The 21,239-nt window shown below is 39.6% G+C and overlaps 1 protein-coding gene across 2 annotated transcripts; it reads right to left on the bottom strand.

The window, feature by feature from the left end:
- Positions 1-740: 740 nt before the first annotated feature.
- Positions 741-17,769, bottom strand: Znf449 (zinc finger protein 449). 2 transcript variants are annotated; one of them, XM_021628877.2, is made up of 5 exons: positions 17,703-17,769; positions 15,612-16,059; positions 13,731-13,935; positions 3,852-3,965; positions 741-3,688 (listed from the first exon to the last, which is right to left on the bottom strand). In XM_021628877.2, exons 2-5 carry the CDS (start codon positions 15,963-15,965, stop codon positions 2,805-2,807), a joined length of 1,557 nt encoding a protein of 518 aa, XP_021484552.1. In that variant the 5' UTR covers positions 15,966-16,059; positions 17,703-17,769; the 3' UTR covers positions 741-2,804. The 2 variants fall into 2 exon arrangements, with proteins under 2 accessions (XP_021484552.1, XP_060230464.1); XM_060374481.1 differs by lacking the exon at positions 17,703-17,769 and adding an exon at positions 17,381-17,690.
- Positions 17,770-21,239: the final 3,470 nt, after the last annotated feature.

The raw sequence follows: 21,239 nt of genomic DNA, 5'->3' as shown, positions 1-21,239 counted from the left end.
AGCAAAACTAAAAATTAAAGTGAAAATGGCAATACTGTATAGCTCTTGACATAAAATGGGGTAAATATAATAAAAACTATCATAACAAACAATTTTATAATCAAAAAATTGTGTATAAAAATTATAGAATGTGATTAAGGCCATAGTTAAGAGAAAAATCTCAAATGCTTTTATTATTATATTAAAATATAAAGTACCATGTTTTAGATATTTATTAATGTTGATACTGTGTAGGACCTGAACAAAATATATTTCATTTAGTCTTCATAGTACTTATGAGGTCAGTCTGGGTATCCTTTATGATAGGAAGTAGGTTCTATTTATGCCCAAATTAGGCATATGAATGCAATGTACTAATAATGTATCCTGTATCCAAGTACTACTCCATATGTCTCTTGATTTAATGCCACAAATGTTTATTAGTGGTTACTATTCTACATAGGGCACAGTACATAACAAAGGGGTAAATACAAGATATTTTCTACCCTCTATAAATGTATTCATGGGAGAGATGAGGGAAAGGATGCAGTTCATATATTTATCACCAATCAGGCTAGCTAAAGTTGACTGTATGAAAAGCTAAAGTAATGCCTAACCATAGCACTAGGGTTGTAGTCAGAAAGTGATTCCAACTTGGGAAGAGTATATAATACCTATTGGGGTGCTTGTTGCTCCTGCACAAGGGAAGTAGCTCTAAGTCATTCAAATAATTATTTAATGCAAGAGAATCAGAAAGAGCATACATACATTTTCACTTTATTAAAATAGTATATAAATACAGAGCAGTTGGGCACATCCATTCTAAGGCACTGTTCTGGTTTGAATGCTATTCCACAAGAGAGAGAGAGAAGCCATTACATTCTGTATTTTTAATCTCTACATTCAGACTCCTCCTATGTTACTGGGGTCTAATTTTCATCCCAGAATTATTAGCAGCATCATACAGGGACCTGGATGCCAAGAATTAAAGACACATCCTGGCTCTGGCACTTTAAAGGATTTGGCACTTAATTACAAGGTCTCTTGTATTGTTTTCCACTTGTTTCCCAACTCTTGTTTAACTATAGATATTATAAACTCTTTATGAGCCTTACACACAAATTATATTTTGTTACTAACTTCCATTAAGACTAGAACAGGACAAGTTAGGCACATAATACATACCCGCCAAATACTTATAATATCACTTCCAAGAACTTCAATCCAATGAAGAGATATATTTTCCTTAGTTCTACTTGAAAGATGACTGCATATCCTCATAAAGGGAATATACTTGAATGTCCCATTTCTTGAATCTAATAACAAGGACTAAGTTCAATGAGTATTTTTACATATCAACAGCTTTGATTGATAATGAGACTTTCTCCCTTACTATGAGATTTGAATTATTACTATGATTACATGACAACACTTATATAAGTAGCAACTCTGTGTATGTATGTGTTTGTGTGTGTGATAAGTAAAATTCAAGAAGGTTAAGAATCACCAGATAATTCATAAATTATCTGAATTAGTGATCTTTGCCACCTTAAAATGGTATGTGTGTGTTTGTGTGTAAGTATAATTAAAATTCAGAGGCTGCAAATCACTAAGTAACCCACAAATTATGTGAATTGATGATTTTTAATATCCTTGAAATGACGTGTGTATAATACAAAAGATCTATATCTTCAAATAATTTTTCATAAAGTCATTGAAACTACAAATAACTAGATTTACAGTGACAGGACTACACTGATAGCTATAGAAATCCTGTTTTAAGGCAGTGTGTCCTAAGGGATACTTGCGGAATACTACTAAAAGGTTCTGGGGTCAAATAAGTTTGGAAAGCACTGAGCTACAAGAGGTACCTTAGCACCCCCTTACTAAACTAGGACCTTTCCAAGAGTCTCATATGCTGACGAGCATAATGAGTCTAGGAAGGACAAATAGCTAGAAGCAATTCCCAAAATTATTTGCAGAACATCTTACAGAACAGAGTATTCTATGACACATATTCAGAGAGACACTGATTTAGACAACGGACAAGATTTCAAAAGCACTGAAATAAACATGAGAGACTATGAAAGCAGAATGAAAATCCATGGATACTTGTTCTTCAGTCCATCTAAATAAAATTATATTCTACTTGTACGACTTCAACTGCAAGTTATTTCTGCTAGACCTAGCATACAGTTCTAAATGTAATACTCCACTCTAATCGCCATTACCAGAGACAGCTAACTAAGCAGACCAGCAAACTCCATAAAATTCCAAACTTAATATCACAACTTCTCTAAGCATAAAACTGTAAATGGAAACAAGCCTGCTCCTTAGGCCAATGGCATCCTCTTCATCCTAATCCCCCTGAAACATGTTTATTATGCGGGACAAAGTTCATTGCCTCGTTTCTAGCCACTTGGGGCACATCTATCTACTGGTTGCTTTACTAATTATACAGGAGAACCAGTGTGGTAGCACTGTGACAGATACTGTTACTTATCCATTATATTGGTCCTACCTATAAACAACTGCCACCATTTATTTGCTTTGTGCTTATGCTTATCATACAGCTGCCTTGATACCAAAAATTTCCATTGCAATTAAACATAAAGAGTCAGAATATATTAAAATCAGAGAAACGGCAAGAATAGGTGGACACTCTAGAACTCATATACCTTGAAAGATGGTTTTTAATAATAGCACCCCTCAAAGTTATACTTACAAGTTCAGACAAAAGACTTCTAAGACAAACAGCTAGTGCAGGCTACAGTGTCTGTGAGCTAGTGTTAACTTTTGATAGGACCTGTTTCCTTTAACAATTTTTAAAGAAGTCCTCTAAAATGTGTGACCTGGTGCATAATAAGGCCTGCTCGCTGCCTGAAGCTTTTGGAACAATGACTACACTTGTATGGCTTTTCCCCTGTATGGATTCTTAAGTGAATTACGAGGCTTGGTCTCTGTCTAAAGCTTTTCCCACAATAACTACATTTAAAAGGTCTCTCTTCCGTGTGTGTTCTCTGGTGCAAAGTAAGCGCGGTTAGCCGACTAAAACTTTTTCCACAATTATGACATCTATGAGGTTTTTCACCTGTATGAGTTTTCAGGTGTCTTTTAAGACTTGATCCATGACAAAAGCTTTTCCCACACTCCAGACATTTATAAGTTTCTTCTTCAGAATGGGTTCTCTGGTGGCCAATAAGGTGTGTGCGCCGAGTGAATCGCTTTTTACATACAGTACATTCATAAGGTCTTTCGCCTGTGTGAAGTCGCTGATGTCTATAAAGGTCAGAACTGCGCAGAAACCTTTTTCCACATTCAGGGCATTTGTGAGGTTCCTCTCCTGAATGAATTCTCTGGTGCCCAGTAAGTTGTGACTTCCTAGCAAAACATTTTCCACATTGAGGACATCGGTGAGGTTTTTCTCCAGGACTCTTTTTCTTTGGAGGCTTTGGGTTGAGAGGTTCTTCCAAGTTGGAGTTTTCAGGTGTCTCTCCTAGAGTGGGGTTCTGAGGATCTACAAGTTTTGTTAAATCTGTCTGTAAATCCTCTGGGGGTGGTTCCCACTGATTTTCTAACTGCACATAATCCTTCTGCAAAATAGGATCATCAAGACTATTCCCTTCTAAAGTTACAACAAATGGGTACATATTTTCCAGTTTTTTCTGTTTTGAAGTATCTTCTTCATTTTCTATTCCCATCTCAAAACCTGAGAAGAAATAGATACTGAAAATGTCATTGTGCTCGGGGTAGGGGTGGGGTGGAGTGAAGGACAGTAAATAGTGAATGTAGAAATTCCTAAACACAGTTCTAAGCTCTTTACCCTGATTACTGCTGATTCTTCCTGAGAATATAACTGAATCATTACTTACCAATCTTGGAATCAAGTAATTGTTTCATTTCTTTGGGATCTTGCAATTCTTTTACCCATGTCTCTTCTCTATGATCCAATGGGAAGTTCATATCAAGCTTTGGTAACTGATAACCTGAGAAAAGAGAAAATCATGACAATGTGACTCATCAAGTGTTTTTCTAAAATATAGGCTTATTGCATGGATACATGGCCTCTTAATTCCCACATCATCCTCAATTACTGTTCCTTCATCTAGAGTCATTTATAAGACTCTTTCTTTAAAGACAGAACAAAACAACAATTGGGAAAGCCATCCTTTTGTATTTTCAGGTGAGTAAATCAATTGTGTGCTCAAAGCAATGCACTTAGTTCTGTATTTATTTTGAAAATGCATTTATTTATGCCAGACCTAAAATGTGGAGTAAATCTTTATAAAATGTTGGCATATAAAAAATGGGAAAACACTGCTGTTGAGTGCTTAAAGAAGAACAGTCTAAACATATGTATCAAAGAAGAGTGGTGTAAACATACGTGTCAAAGGAGAGTGGTATAAACACACATCATAGAAGAGTGGTATAAACATATGTATCAAAGAAGAGTGATATAAACATGTGCCAAGAGGAGTGGTGTAAACATACACATTATAGAAGAGTGGCATAAACCTACATATCAAAGAAGAGTGATACAAGCAGAGGCATTAGAAAATTGGCTACCCAGAGGCTATTTAAGCTGTGGGCTGGCTTTCCCCAGGGTCAGATGATTGTTCAAGGTTCCTGAATAAACTGCATTGAGAAAAATAAAAAAAAGAAAATTGTTTACTAGAATAAGTTTACTTCATACCTTCATAGAAATATTTCTATTTTATTGAACTTAATTGGCAGCAGCAAAAGCACTCTTTATGTGTCAAAAGAACTCTAAAAGGGGCATTTAAAAATTCTTTATTTATGTATTTTGTTTAATGTCTGGGTTATCTGTCTGCATGAACACCTGCATGCTAGAACAGGGTATCAGATTCCTTTATAGATGGTTGGGAGCCACCGTGTGGTTGCTGGAAATTGAATTCAGGACCTCTGGAAGAGCAGCCAGTATCCTCTACCACTGAGCCTTCTCACCAGCCCCAGAAAGGACATTTCAAAATAAACAAGTTAACTGTTAGGTGTATTTCTCTCTGACATCCTAAGTACAACCAAGTAGTTTCTAGTACTCACATATCCAGCCTTCATTTGTACCCTATTTTTCCTGCCTCTTCCTCTTAAGTCTCACTGCTGGCCACATCTAGTATTCTACAGTAACATTTGGTCTGGAAAAGGTCAACTGGAGATAACAAATGGGCTGATGGTTAGATATTCGGATTATTTAAATGGCACACATAAGCAAATACTAATCCAAAAAATTGTATTTCAGATTAAGACATGAGGAATAGACACAAATTCTTTTGTTTGTTTTAACAGCAACACAAAGAGCACATATTTCAAGTTTTTCTTTTCAAGACGGGGTTTCTCTGTTTAACAGAGCCCTGGCTGTCGTGCAGTTACTTTGTAGACCAGATTGGTCTGGAATGCACAGAGATCCGTCTGCCTCTGTCTCCCCAGTGCTGGGATTAAAGATGTGTGCCACTGCATCTTGCTAATTTTAAGACTAAGACATGAAAGATAGAACTCAAATGGATTTATGTGCCAAGTGTAATGGTGCATGCTATAATTCTACACTTAATCTGAGTGTAATGGTGCATGCTATAATTCTACACTTAGAATAGAAAGAGTGCAAATTCCAGGCCAACCTTGATTACAGAGTGAGACCCTGCCTCAAAAAGAAGAAAAATATACTTCAAAATTCACTATTTGATTTTTGTTTGGATTTCAATGTTAAGATGAGATACAGGGGTAATATGGAATAGATCAAATAAAACTGAGAGTCACAGCTCAAAGGAAAGCTGCTGTAAGGAAACAAAGGGCACAAATGAAAACTTGGAAAAGATTAACAAGCAGAGATATAAAATACTGATTCAGAAAACACTCCATGATGGCAGATTATAGCCACTCAATAATTGCCAAGTTTTCCTAGGGGTAGGATTGAAACAGCCTTTGAGGTAGCTGGTGGTAGGTAGCACTGGTGTTACTTGTGAAAAGATGGGGAAGCTGGGTGTGGTGGTGCGGGTCTGTAATCCCAGCACTCAAGGAGGCAGAGGCAGGAGGTTATCTGTGAATTTGAGGCCAGCCTAGTCTACAAAGTGAGTCCAGGACACCCAAGGCTGTACAGAGAAACCAAAAGACAGAGATATGAGAGAATACAGACCTTTCTGAAGGGTAGAACAGAGGACAAGAAAGAACATCCTTGTACATGGTAATGGTCCAACAGAGGGTGCAGACTGAAGCAAAGATAAGGAGAAACTCAGAAAACACAATCTTCAGCAAAATGCAAAAGTACAGCCTAGACTTGGAACATGGAATTTGTATAGTATACAGGCAATGGGGAAAGTTACCTCTACTTTCCACCATATAAGCCTGTTGCAGGATTAGAAAGCCATCTTAAGGTCTTATCTGCACTGCTCCGGGATTCAGAAATACCTACATCATCATTATTATTATGTTGTCTCCAGAAACCCACAGTAAAAGCCACAAAACAATCTAGCAAATGATTGGACTAAACACCAATCATCTGGCTACTGGTAAAAACTTAACCAGAACCACCGGAAGCTCTATGCTATGTTCTTTCTCATTAATCTTAAAATACAGCACTCGAAATCTTAGCCAACACAACAAGACAAGAGAAAGAAATAAAAGTGAAACAAACAGAAAAGGATGAAACCAAATTCCCCTTATTCGTAGATATACTTATATGTAAGATCCCAAAAACAAAAGAATCTAAGATCTGATACAATGTCAGCAAAGTGGCAGGATACGAAATCAACAAACAAGATCCAATAGCTTCTTAAAAAAGTAAAACAGTACTGAACTTGAGAAAGAAATCAGAAAAACAATGCCATCTACTATACCAAAAAAAAAAAAAAAAAAAAAAAGGAAAGGAATCGCAGTACTCTGCACTTCACATCAGAACATGGCAGCATGTTTTGTAGTTAGATGCTTGTAACGCCAGGTCTGAAGAATATGATTCCTTTGTCTAGACTCTGCAGGCACTTTATTTATGTACCCCAATGCACACATGATAAAATTAAATTAAATTAAATTAAATATCTTTAAGTACCTAGGAATAAACCTAAACAAAAAGGTAAAATACTTGTATAATGAGAACTACAAAATGTGTATAAAAGAAACTGAAGACTATACTAGAAGATTGAGGGACTTCCTGTGTTCAGAAACTGGCAAAATTGAAATTGTAAAAATGACACTGTTTTACCCCAAGTGACCTTCTGATTAAATATAGCCTTCAAAATTCAAATTACAATCTTCACAGAAATAGAAATAAACCCTACATTTCATATAGAAGCACAAAAGATACTAATAGCCAAAGCAATCCTGAATAAAAAAGAATGCTAGACATATCATAATACCTCACAGAGGAACCCTGTCTCAAAATAGTCAAAGACCTTATTAGACCCAACTCTTTTAAACTACTAGAAGAAAACATGATAAACACTTTAGCTATCAGTAAAATCTTTTGGAAAGGACTCCACTATCTTGGGAAATAATAGTAAGAATTGGCCAATGGGACCCTATCAAGTTTAAATAATAATAATAATAAAAACCTTGTGAACATTAATGGAAACAACAGAATAACGAAATAAATTAAGAGAATGGGTTAAGAAAAATCACTGCTATTCATTTGAGAGAATTACTATCCAGTGTATATATAAAGAACTAAAAAAATGAAAAATGAGAAATAGCAAAAGACTAAGTAGTGCAATCAATAAATGGACAAGCAAACTGAATAGATACTTTAAAAAGTGTGAAGTAAAAATGGCCAACCAGGTGTAGCAACTCGTGACTGTGACTGCAGCACCTGGGAGTCTGAGGTAGAAAGACTGCCATCTTTTAGAAGCCAATGTAGGCTAGATAGCCTGGGCTACATTCCACACTCCAATATGTGTATATTCCCCTGTTCATATGTATATCATTCATATATACTGGGTTTTCAAGGCAGGTTTCCTCTGTGTAGCCCTGGCCACCCTAGAACTCTCTCTGTAGACCAGGCTAGCCTTGAACTCAGAGGTCCACCTGCCTCTTCCTTCCTAGGGCACATACCACTACCACTCAGCTTCATACTTATATATTTAAAGAAACAACTAGAATATATATATATATATGTATATATATATAATAACTATAACTCTGACATGTAGCTGTTGGTATAGCACTTTCTTACAAAATTGAACGTTACATTCTGCAGGGAAGCTTTAAGACAGAAGGCAAACAACCCAAAATAGCTACAAAGAAGATTCTCAGGCAAGCAAAGGTACAAAGGAGACCCTGAGACTGGACCTCATGGCTGGAAGAAGCAAAAAGTAGTGCCTGCCTCGAATCAGCATAGACTACCTGAGTCACCAGGAAAAGACACCCTCCAACCTGTTGAGCTGCCTGCAGGCTATGCAGTGTGCTCCAGGTTCCCAGCTTTGTGAGATGTCATCTTAGCTGTGGTGGGCTTTGGTGATGGCAGCTGTCTTTGAGTCATTTCTGCTCCTGTAGGTAACCCCTCCCCCACATTCCTGAAAGAAAGCCCAAGAAAACTCACTGGATCACCAACTTAGACTTTAGTGGTATCTAAACTTGGTTTATCACAGGTTCTTTATATGGGGTGAGTAGATGTGTGTGCAGTGTCTTCCCATGAAAAGTGCTGTCATACAACAAAGTCATCCCCTACAGCTTCTTATTATTATTTTTGATCAATTAATAGCCGGGTAATTTTAGTGATTTCTAGCTGCCCCCCAAACTAAGTATTATAAAAGTGGTTAAACTGACAGAATTTCTTCATGGTCACTCTGGAATGACAGGTATTTCCATAGGGCAGCAGAGAAAATATTCAAAGAATATTCAAAGAGTTCTCCAAGTATATTGAAAAATGAAAAAGACTCATGTACATATCTAGGAAGCTCAATAATTCCAAAGAGGATAGAAAACAGAAGATCTACAACCATATCATAGCAAAGGCAGGGGGAGGGGGAGAAAGAGAGAATAGAGAGAGACCGTGGAAAACAGAAAAAAAAATGACCCAATAATTTAAGTAGAGATTAAATTTGATTAGACTAAAGTGTGCAGAAGGGTCAGTATAAGGGCTCAGTAGGCAAAAGCCTCCACTGCCAAGCCTGATGACCTAGAGTCACTTCCTGGGATACAAGTGGTAGGTCCAGGAATTTTTATACACATACCTATAAATAAATGAATGCAATAAAAGTTTTAAAGTTAGTACACAGTAAATTTAGTAAGACATTAAACCCTAGATTAGAGATTTAATAATACCAATTAAGTTTGAGATGAAAATTTGAGTTCTCATTAAAAGGAAGGGAGGCTAAAATGCAATGGGGTAACATAGTCAAATAAACGAAAATGAAAACTGTCAACTAAGAACTCTACCATCAACAAATCTGTCCTTCAAAAATAAATATGCGATATTTATTTATTTTTATTTATTTATTTACTCATTGCTAGTCAACCTGCCTGAAAACAGATAATATTAAGATCCTCAGTCTGTGAGACACTACAAGATGGTAACTTGAAGCCACATGAAAAAATAGGACAAATAAAAGCTGCCATATAATTAGAAAAGACATTATAAGTCAAAAGGTCTGCTTCTTTTCCCTCAAAAGATTTAAGAAAACAAATCCTATGCCATGTCAATAACAGCACATATGAGGCAGGTGAGAGAAAAATCTGTACTTGGCTAAGAAATGACTAGAGTTGCCTGCTCAAACAAATCTAAAGAAATAAAAAAAAACAGAAATGATGTTAAAAAACAATTGTAACATATGTTTTCTTTTCTTCATTTGGTTTCTTTAAAATTCTTTAAACTATATGTAGTAACAATTATAGCAATGTATTGTGGGGCTGTCAACATGTTTGATATAATAATCTGATTATAATACCAGAAGTAAAATGAATACAGACCTATGTAGGATTAATGTTTCCGAATTTTAATGACATTAGTATAACTCTGAACTGATGATAAGTTAAAGCTTACATGGTAAACTGTAATTATCTACTAAGGAATTAACTTAGAAATAGTGAAAGTTCATTAAAGCAAATAGAATGCTACATTATACGTGTTCACTTAACACAAAAGAAAGCAGTAAGAGGGGCACAAAAGAGTCATGAGACATATTGAAGACTACACAAAATGGCATATATAATTTCAAGTATATACTACTAATATGACTAAGTCTGACTGTACTAAGCGATTCTATGGAAAGAATATATGATATCTATGAAAACGCCACAGCTAATGCTAAAGAAATAATAAAACAACAAATAAAATTCTTCTGGGGCCAAAACAGGACAAGGATGTATTTTCACTACTTCTAGTCCATATTGTTCTAAAGGTTCTGGCCAGGGAAACTACACACATACAGACAGACAGACAGACACACACACACACACACACACACGAATGAAAGGTAATCAGACTGAAGCAGAAGACAGAAAACCTTTCATAGGGACATGATTTTATATATAAACATCCTAAAGAATCTATCATAATAAACAAGGTAAGTATGGTTGTAGGCTACATGGTCAATACACAAAAATCAACAGTAATTCCATATACTTTCAAAGGACAATCTAAAATACAGTGAATAAGAGAATTACACCGATAGCATTAATAAGACCAAAATAATTTAAAAAAATGTGTAAATGTAATCCTTTCTTGAGAATAGATATTCAACAATAAACCTATAGACCTTTAGTCAACTGAGCTTTGACAAAGTTTGCAAGGCCGTTCAATGCAATGAACAGGCTTTCTTACTTTCAGGCTTTTCATGAAATCATGTGGTTGAACCTAATAAACCACACGCTAGTAAATGGTGCCCACTGTCACGTGCTATTATATTGTTTCTGAAAATGGATTTAGTTTTTAAATCCAAGAATGAATAGGTGAATGATTGTTCTAAAATAATTAAGTCCTCAAATTACTTTACATTCTTCCCTTCATCAAGTGAGATTTTCTTTTTCCCCTGTAAGTGTGGGTTGGATCTATGACTGGGTTACAAACATCATGGCATATATCTTGCTTTCTTGGAAATCATCTATTAAGAGGGAAGCCTGCTGCCTGTCGTGAGGATATGCATATAGAGAGGTTTCCTTAGCAAGAAACTGAGGGTTCTGCTAGCTCTCATACACTAAGCCAGACATACTAAACCTTCTGGAAATTCCCAACTTTTAAAAATAATATTTTTTTTAAGTACTCACTTCTTTCATTTTCTTCTTTAAGCTGTTTAAACTTCAGAAGTGATTTATATTTGTGGAATATGACACAAAAGAAATACTATAGTGGAATGTGCTATGAAGAATTAAAAAAAAATGGAGCTTAAGAAAGAAGGTACTTTGCTTGCACACACCTGTAATCCCAGCACTCAGGGATACAGAGGCAGGCGGATCTTTGTGAGACTGAGGCCAGGCTAGTGTACAAAGCCAGGATAGCCAAGGCTGTTACATAGAGAAACCCTGTCTCAAAAAACACAAGAAAGAGAGGGAGAGAGAACTTCAATGATGATGTTCTCATCCGATATTCAGCGACTCACTTTTTTAAGCTCCACTATAGCTGGGCATTAAATATTACTTACACTATTACATTTAATATGTCAGGACTTTCTGAAGAAACTTAAGCTACATCTCAGCTGCTGAGATAACTCATCAGGTAAAACTGCTTGCTTACAAGCCTGAAAGATCTAATTTTGATTCTAGGAACTTACATGGTAGGAGAAATTTGACTCCTGCAGATTCTCTTCTGACCTCCTCACATGAACAGACACATACAATAAATAAATACAAGCATTTTAATTAATTAAAAATAATCTTCTCAGGCTAGAGAGATGGCTCAGTGGACCTTGCAGAGGACCTAGGTTAGCTTCCCAGCACTCCCATGAAGTACTCACAACTACCTGTAACTCCAGCTTCAGGGGATCTAATATACTTTTCTGGCCTCCATGGAAACCTGTGCTCACATCTTCCACAAGATCTTCTGCAAGAGCAGTAAGGTCTTAAAACTGAGTGAGCCATCTCTCCAGCCCCAAGAGAAGGGATTCTTAAAGCTTTTGTTTTTGTTAGATCTATTTGCAGTTTCCACATAAGTTCTTTTATTAATTTTGCAATTAACAAATGGGCTTTAGTTAAATAAAAATGACTATGATTAAATGGCTAATATATATACACACTTTACATATAGCCCCTCAAACTTAATTTTTAACTGACAGCCTTTTCCTCTCAATAATCACCATGTTGGCTCCTCTGCCCTTTAGCCCCTCACAGTGCAAATGCAAATGTTCTTTTTGTCCCTAGAGTTTCTTCTGTGCACGGTGCTTCTTTTGCTCAGACTACTCTCCCTCTTTACTTGCATTGCTTGTTCAGCAGGCTTATTTTGGTTCCACAGGTGTTTACCCTAACCCCTTCCTCCTCGTAGTTGGTGTGAGGTCACTCTCCTATGTGTCCCATTATTATCCTAAGTCCTTTAGAATTACTTTCCATATCGTAGTTGAATGTGTCACCTGCCCACCAGATTCTGAGCTCCAGGATGCCAAAGCTTGCCTTCCCACTTTATGTTCCCACCAGTCCCCAGAGTCTTTCCTGACTCTTCACAGGTGCTCAGAATGTTGGCTGAATTAATAAAAATGAAATTGTAAAAAGAAACTCCAGGCCTCAACTTTGTGCTATTTATTCATGCATCAGGAATTTCCATTTTGCAACGGATTCTTCCCACTGATTTCCATTTTGTTGTGTTCTTCTATTGTCTTAGTCTTGTACAGTTTAGTCCAAGAGCCAACATGTTCTAGCTGTTCCCATGGGAATAGGGGTTCCAGCCACACTTGAGCCAAATCTTTCATGGGGATGAGGGGAGAAATGGGGCAGAGAACCCCAAAAGGAAGGGAAACACAAGGGCATGCAAGTTATATGGTTCAGCCACCTTTCTCTACTGGACCTAGCTCCTCCTATAACTTACCTTGTACTTCTCTGGATTAAGCTGATGCAGGAGGTATCCTCACTACATTCTAGAAACACTTCTCTAGTTTGGAATTTTATTGACATTTTTTCACCCCCTATAAATAGCTGGATCTTTTTCAAGGATCTGAAAAGAACATGTTGTGAAGTATTCTACTCAAATGGGGCTTTTTATACCGTAAAAGCAACTGGCCCTTTGGGTCTTACATCACAGGCTCAGTTTGGTGGACAGCTGTGTCCTAACCAGAGAATCCAAACTCCCATGAAAGGTTTTCCCAAATAACATTCCTGGTAAAAAGCCCCTTGGACAAAGCCATCACTAGAACCGGCTCCTAGGGACATTCTATCCAAAGTGTATCACTCCCTGCTGTTCCTAGAAAGAGATTTTTTTCTTCTTGTTCTTCTTTTTGTTGTTGTTGTTTTGTTTGTTTGTTTTAAAGATCTTTTTTAAAGGTTTTATTTATTTATTTTTATGTATGAGCGCTCTATCTGCATGTACACCTACAAGCCAAAAGAGGGCATCAGATCCCCAGTGTAGATGGTTATAAGCCACCATGTGGTTGTTGGGAATTGAACTCAGGACCTCTGGAAGAGCTGATAGTGCTCTTAACCACTGAGCCATCTCTCCAGCCCTCTTGTTCTTCTTATCCTCCATTTCTTTATGTCAGTGGTGCACTGCCATTAGGACATTCACATTTCTAATTCAAACTGAAAGCTTCAGCGCTCTTTAGCTCTCAAACAGAAGCACACATACAACTAAAAAAACAACCACAAAACAAAATAAACCCTTGCCTTACCAGGATCCAGAAAGGACTGGCATTCTCCATCAGCACTGAAGTTCAGATCCTGAGGCCCTGCTTGTGGAATCCAGGCCTCTGGCACTGGGGGCTCCTGAACAGGTTCCATTACCTGGAGTGCAGGTGACTCCAGGTGCAAGTTGGTTGGCATGGATACTGTTCCAACTGGTGCCAGTTCTTCCAAGAGCATGTCATCCATGTCAATCTGAGAGAGAGGCCAAAACACATCACTCCAAAATCTAGACTCACCTGGAAGTAAAGCTAGTTTTACCACTTTAGAAGTCAGACATTCCTCACCAACAGTATCATGAGCCACACCTGTAGCTTTAAAGTAACCCAGGGGTTCCAGCAGAAAATGCTTTAAAAAAAAAAAAAACTAGAAACCTAGCCAACCAAACAAAAACAAAAAAAAGGTATGTTAACTGTACTGAGATGAGCTTATTACAAAATATACAAAGTGCCAGAATTTCAAAAACAAGCAATACAAATAATTACTAATGAATTATTCCACCTGTTCCTCCCTTTGTACAAAGTCTCTGTGGGAAATATGCATTTCACACTCAGAGCTGATTCCAGCTGCACTGGTTACATTCTAAGAGCCAGGAGTGGCTTGCGGTTCTTGAGATATGTAGGGGATGCCCAGATCTCCCAAAGACAAAAATCTTTTATTTTCAGCAAAACCAGGAAGATAATGAAAACTATTCACCTATGCTGCCGGAGGGATGCAGGGACCTTTGGTAACTTCCTATGTAAGCCACTACTTGCATTGAAGTCAACAGCTCCCATCCCTCATCCCAAACCCAAGGGTTTATCAATGTCACGTAGAAGTTCTTGCTACTTCCTTGTTCAGCTTGCCCAGTGCTTATCTATGCCTTCCCTGAACAGAACCTTCAAGAGGTGGCTCTTAATAGAAACCAATATGCTGGCAGGCAATGCTCTGCTGGAACTTAATGGCCCAGAGATGAGCACATCACTTAGAATGCAGGGATTTGCCTACACTCTCCCTAACAGGAAACTTTTTCAAACCTTCATGGAGATGAAAAGAACCTAGCAAGAACCAAACGCTACTGACTAGGTAGAAAGCAAACATCTTTTGCACAGTTTAGCACTTTTGCACAAATAAGAGAAAACTGCAGAATTTATTCCCATTTACCAAGGATTTAAAAAAAAATTTGGCCACTTTGTAAAATCACATCACCAGGGACAACATTGTTCATAGCACTGGAACCTTGGTCAGAATTCCTGATTGTCCCATCACAGTAATTGAAAGCAGAAGGGCTGGCATATGATCACTTTATGATGTCTTCCCATGAAATGAAGAACAGACACACTAGTAGAAAATACGTATTACTTTACACTAAACTATGTTGCCTTCCTTTGCATTCTTTCTAGACTCTTCTTGACTCGGTGTCAGCCAGATCATTCCAGAACCAAATAACAAATAGTTTAGAATGTGTGGGCCACATTTACCCTATCCTCTCCTCCCTTCTTCTGTTTGGAAAAGCAATTCATTAACAAAGTAAAATCCACTACAAACTTACAACTCACAGTTAATTATAGTGTGACAGGAAGCAGCTAGTGAGCCATAGTCAATCATTGTTAATTGTGATTAAAGTTTCTAGATAAGCTGTGCTTGTCTGCAAATTCCATTTAAAAATAGCAAATGGGGCATTCTCATATGTGTGTCATAGAGAGTGCACAGGGTCAAATATAGTGGAGAACCTCAGACCCAGATGCTGATTCCAACAGAATACAACATTGGAAGTCTACAGAGAAGTCTTGGGGCTGTGCAATCAGAGCCAAAATGTTGGCTACAGACCCAGCAGCCTGGTATTTCTTTTTGTTCTCCTAAAAACAGAGATCCCACATTTTTTTTCTCACCTGAGGTTCTGGTATTTCAAGCTCTCTCTGTAAGTCTTCAATGAGTGACACAACTCTTTCTCTATTGTCTGGGCAGTGCTCCCTTACCCATGTCTCTATTTCTGTGGGCAGAATAGTTAAGAACTGCTCTAGCACAAGCAGTTCCAGGATCTGCTCCTTAGAACGCATCTTTGGCTTCAGCCACTGACAGCAAAGCTCCCAGAGTTTGTTGAATGCTTCATGAGGTCCAGCAGCTTCTGTGTACTGGAACTGCCTGAATCGCTGCCGGAAGACTTCACAGTCGGTGTCATACTCTTGCAGCACAGAGCCCTGGTTCAAGGAGGCCTGGATTGCACAGCCCAGGGCCACAGCCATCACCTCTTCTAGAAGCTTATAGTGTATCTGGAGTCTGTGTCTCAGATTCCAGGGTTTTTCTTCTCTGTAATAATCTGGGGGGAGCCACTTACAGCTGAAGGCAGGAAAATATGAAAAGGAGAAAAAGCAATGGTTACAAGATGGTATACTCACCGCCTTTACCTGACTTAGTTTTGCTTTCTCCCACAAAGGCTTCAGAGTCTTTCTGGTGGGTTTGAAAATCAAATCAAAGCTGGGAAGAACATTTTATAGGCACAATCAACTGTACATACAATTTCAAATATTTACAAATTCTTGAGTTCACCCACATATCCTCTAGATTCTGTCCTAGATGACCATAACAACATACGGTATTTTAAGTTTAAACTGAAAATTCTCAGAAACTGAAATGTTCAATTTCTCAGATATACCAGATAAATTTAAGGTGCTCAGTAACTAACATTACCAAAAGCACATCTCTAATATCTTACAGTGACAGGTAAGAACTCTTTTTTTTTTTTTTTTTTTTCATAAGCCCTCACTGATCTACCAGTATTTAGTCCCATTTAATCTAATTCCAGGTCGATTTTTTTTCTGTATGGACATTTCAAAAGAAATGTAGGAGGGATAATACAATAATTTTGAAATAACTAAAAGTGGCAATATATTTTTAGTGCTGTCTCAAAGGCACAGGGTTGCTCACATGGGCCCAGGACCTGCACATCCATATACACTAAAGATCCCCTCTCTCCCTGCATTTGCTGAGGCAGCTCTTATTTAAGATTCTTGAAGACGATTAAAAAAAAAAAAAGTCCTGAATCTCTTTCCACTCAGTCAACTGAACTGAAACTGACTTCATATGACCCGTTACCGCGACAGTAACCTAAACTTCTGTGCCAGATGGATTTAGGCATAATTTGCTATGTAATCCTCACACCCAAATGCCTCTGTCTGCAACAAGCACATAATGATAGCATCAACTTCATAAAAATATCCTTCGAGGACCAAATGGCACAGAAAGTGAATAGCAGCGTGCCTGGCACAAGGTAAGGACTCAAGTGAGTCCTTATTGCTGGTCAAGACTCCTTCATAGGAAGCTTCTAGTTTCCTGAGCCCAGGCATGAAACCGTTGCTGGAGGACATCCAAGGATCTGCAGTCTTTTGGCTGTGGACCCACTAGTTAATCTTCTCCAGCCTCACAGCTGGCTAGCCTTCCCCTGGCTGACCCAAACGCTTCCACCACGTCTACCAGGGAAGTGACCCTCTAGGTTTCCTTTCCTGGGCCCTACCTAGTGAGAACTTCACTTCATTAAAGCACAGAGTATTATTTCTCCCGCCTCAAATCTCCCCTCAGTGAATCCACCCTCACAGGGCCTACCCATAAAGCAACCTTAAGAAATGAGGGCACTTGGGGAAGCGACAAGAGTGACATGTACCCGAAAAGCCTAAAAGCTGGTTTAAAATCCGATGCCAGTGTTAGGGACTGGTCCCCAAGGGCTCTCGGATGACGATGTCCAACCACCCAGATGGGCACTCCCAGCCCTCGAGGTCTCCCACAAGGCCTGGTCGGGTCGCAGGGAGAGGCGGAGGGGTCCCTGAACGAATAGGGGCTCACCGCTCCTCCTTGCTCCTGGGGCTTGGCACCCAGAGCACAAATGAAATTTGCCAGTTTGCGTGGCCCCAGCCTGTGAAAAGAACCCCGTTACCCGCGCCCGCGCCCCAGGGACAGCCACGCCCTCTGGCCGCTCCGGGACTCACCGCCTCTGCGCCCACGGTTCTCCCAAGCTCACCGGCAACTGGTCAGAGCGCAGGCGCAGACCGCGTCGAGTACTACATCTCCCGGCAGGCTCTCCGCTGCTCTCCGCTCTTATAGCCTACAAGGATGCTGACGTGGTAATGGCTGGGACTCGCCCAGTCTTCCACCTAGCTTCAAGCTGCTACGGAAGAGCTCCCATTTCCGGTCTTATAGCTTCTTGGTCCTAGGGGATTGGGTGGGACGAGCCCCGAGTAGTGAATTAAGTAAGGGCTTCTTCTCCACAGCTTTAGAGTAATCAATGCAGGTGGGGGAACAACTTCATTTAAAACAGCCTTGACCTACTCAGTGATTCTTAAGCTTGAGGGCGGGTTTTTGGGAAAGCAATTTTAAAATTCAGATTTCTGGGCCCCACACGACACCCTGATGTCCTGGAGAGCAAAAGAGCTTAGAGCTGAGGGATTCGTATTTTAATAAATTTGGGGGGAGAGGGAGGAGTGCTGACTCTCATCTGTCTTGTCTGTGTGTCACAGTACCCTTGAATATATTTCTTAGGGTTTTTTTTTTTTTTTTTTTTTTTTTTGTCTTGAAGACTTGGAGCTTCCATCTAGTGAACCCCTCCAATTCTTGTCCACCTCCAGCAGTCCTCAGTGGTCCCTGGAGTTTTATGATTAGCCCTCTGGCATTATTTCAAGTTTTCCAATTGGTTCCCTGCTGTTCCCTTCCCTGGAAGCAAACTTTCCTTTCTTTGTCAGCGGTGAGTTGTGGTGAGACCTAGTCCAAAGGCCACTAGATACAATGGTGCGGACTGGCAAAACGTGCTCATTTTGGTTCCAAGCTGAGGCTCCTGGCCTGTGGGTAACCAGATTTTTGGGGCCAGGATTTTGTCTCTGCTTGAGAACCTGAGTGGATCCAAGATAACAAGGAAAAGGCTGCCTGTTCTTATGCCCCCTTGAGGATCTGCTGGAAGCAGGACAGACATGGGAGGAGTGGGGTTGTTGGCAGGCGCTGAACACAACTCCACCCAAGCCAAAGTAGTTCTCATCAGCTGAGGGCTGGAGTTCCTGACTCTCCATTCCTTCAAAGCCACTCTTACTTTCACTCTGGCCCCAGTCACCGTTCACAGTAAGAATAGCTAGCTGATTTTGACCAAGGTCTAGGGAGTCTAATGATTCTTTTGTGTCTGAAAACCAAACAGAAAGGACAATAGGATTGTCAAATGGACAGGCTAATAATAAAACCGTAGTTATGCATGGAAGCACAACCTGTCTTCACTGGACCCAATATCCATCCTAGAGCCTGGGCATGGCCGTGCAGGCTTTTAATCTCAGCACTCGGGGAGGTAGAGACAGGTGGATCTCTGAGTTTGAGGTCAGCCTGGTCTACAAAGCAAGTCCAGGACAGCCAGGGCTACACAGAGAAACCCTGTCAAAAAAAAAAAAAAAAAACAAGAGAGAGAGAAAGAGTCTATTTTTTTCCCCTAAGAAAGCCTTAAGCATTTCCTGAAGCATGTCATGACTGCATTCAGCCAAAGATGTACATCATGGAGCAGGGCTGAGACTGCTGATGCCAGAGAAGTTAGTTCCTGACCATCCTGCTCTGGGAAATCTACAGCAAGATGCAGGTGCTGCACTCAAAGAGCTGTGAAGCAGCTACAACTCTTTTTTTCTTTTTCTTTTTTTTAATTTTTTTTTTATTTTTTTTTTCAATGCAGTTTATTCAGGAACATTGAACAATCCTCGGACCCCGGGGAAAGCCAGCCCACAGCTTAAATAGCCTCTGGGTAGCCAACCCAGGCGTGCCACGGGGGCAATGCAGATAGGTCCACCTACATGGAAGCAAGCCAGATCCTCGGCCTTAGCCAAATGTGGAGTTGTTCGTGACAGAGAGCACTCACCATCGGGAAGGTGGAAGGCGGAAACCAGCTCCATCTTTAAGGCATAGCATTCCACAGCTCTCTACAGTTCCCCCTTTTTGTTTTAGACGCATCAGGCAAGAGTAGAGGTCTGATCTCTGATATTAGAAATAAATTGGGACTTTGTACAGATGTTCATTTAGGTGTCATCCACCCAAAGAGCATCAGACCCGTCCGATACCTTTTCCTCAGAGGCGGGACCTGGGGCATCAACCCACATGCAATCAGACATGCTCTTCTCTGGGTCCAAAGCGGCTGACCCTGAGTGCAGTGCTTAGCCTTGCATCCTGAGCGTATCATTTTAGCTTTTTATGGTATCCAACCATGCTTGGGGAGAATGTCCTGCTTCAATGGCTGTAAAGGCCTAAATGATCATGGCTGCATCACACTGTTGTGAGACTCTAATCTTGCATATATACCACAGGCAAACCAAGGAGACCAACACCAGAAGGCCTGCTAACACTCCCATGCCTGCCCATTCCTTCAGATGATTCATGGCTGCAGCAATCCATGTTGATAATCCTGTGGCTAGTCCTGCGTCCACTCTGGTAGAATTTACTGTGACAATGGCCACTCTCAGCTGCTCCATCGTAGTATCGAATTCTCCAGTCCAATTACCTAAAATATAGCTCGACAATTGTTTAGACAGATTTGCAGCACAGGAAAAATTCTCATGTTGTATGCTAGTGACACAAAGTCCAGCATACTTTCATTGACAGCCAGGTTGAGTGATTTGCCATAGGGTATCAATTTGCTCCTGCAAGAGGTCAATCCTCTGATTGAACACCATCAAGCTTCCTTTTAGTTGAGCATTAATTCCTTTATGTACAACTAAGGCATGAGCTACATTGGCTTACTGATTATTCAGGGTCTGAGCAGTCTGCCCAGTATGACTCATGGCTAATGCCCTGGTGGTAGCTCCAACAGCCGTCAATGAGATGGTAGTAACAATGGTGGCTGTAGTTCCAAGATCCCTTTTCTGTCTGAAGAGAGCCATAGCGTGAGGGGCATCAATGGGCACAGGCACCCAGTGAGGCATGCGAGTAACCAGGGTTTCTTTTTTTTTTTTATGTGTGATTTGTTTAGAGACAGCTTGGAAGGCTTGGAGAATAGGTTAAGAGGGAAAATATCTCTGCTTTGAAGTTGGCTCCAAGGTCTGAGACAGTTCTATTTGTTGTCTGGGTTCTGCATTCATGTTGTTGTTGTTCATGGTTTTTGTTTTTGTTGCTATTGTTTTCTTTTTCTTTTTTCTGGGAATTGAAGCTATGACCTCACACATGCTAAGTTAGCACTCTACTACTTAGCTACATTCCCAACCCTTGTCTTCTTTCTTTTTAAAAATTATTCTTTGAACATTCAGAAGCAGAAAGACACACATGGTATATACTCACTTAGAAGTGGATATTAGTCATATAATATAGAATAAACATACTAAAATCTGTACACCTAAAGAAGATAAGAAAGAAGGAGGACTCTAGGGAAGCTGCTCAATCTTCATTCAGAAAGGCAAACAGGATGGACATCAGAAGAAGGAGAAAACAGGGAACGGGACAGGAGCCTACCACAGAGGGCCTCTGAAAGACTCAACCCAGCAGGGTATCAAAGCAGATGCTAAGACTCATAACCA

Source organism: Meriones unguiculatus, chromosome X, assembly GCF_030254825.1.
Source record: "Meriones unguiculatus strain TT.TT164.6M chromosome X, Bangor_MerUng_6.1, whole genome shotgun sequence".
NCBI lineage: Eukaryota > Metazoa > Chordata > Mammalia > Rodentia > Muridae > Meriones > Meriones unguiculatus.
The sequence above is the reverse complement of the archived record's forward strand: the minus strand, read 5'-3'. Positions and strand labels throughout refer to the sequence as shown.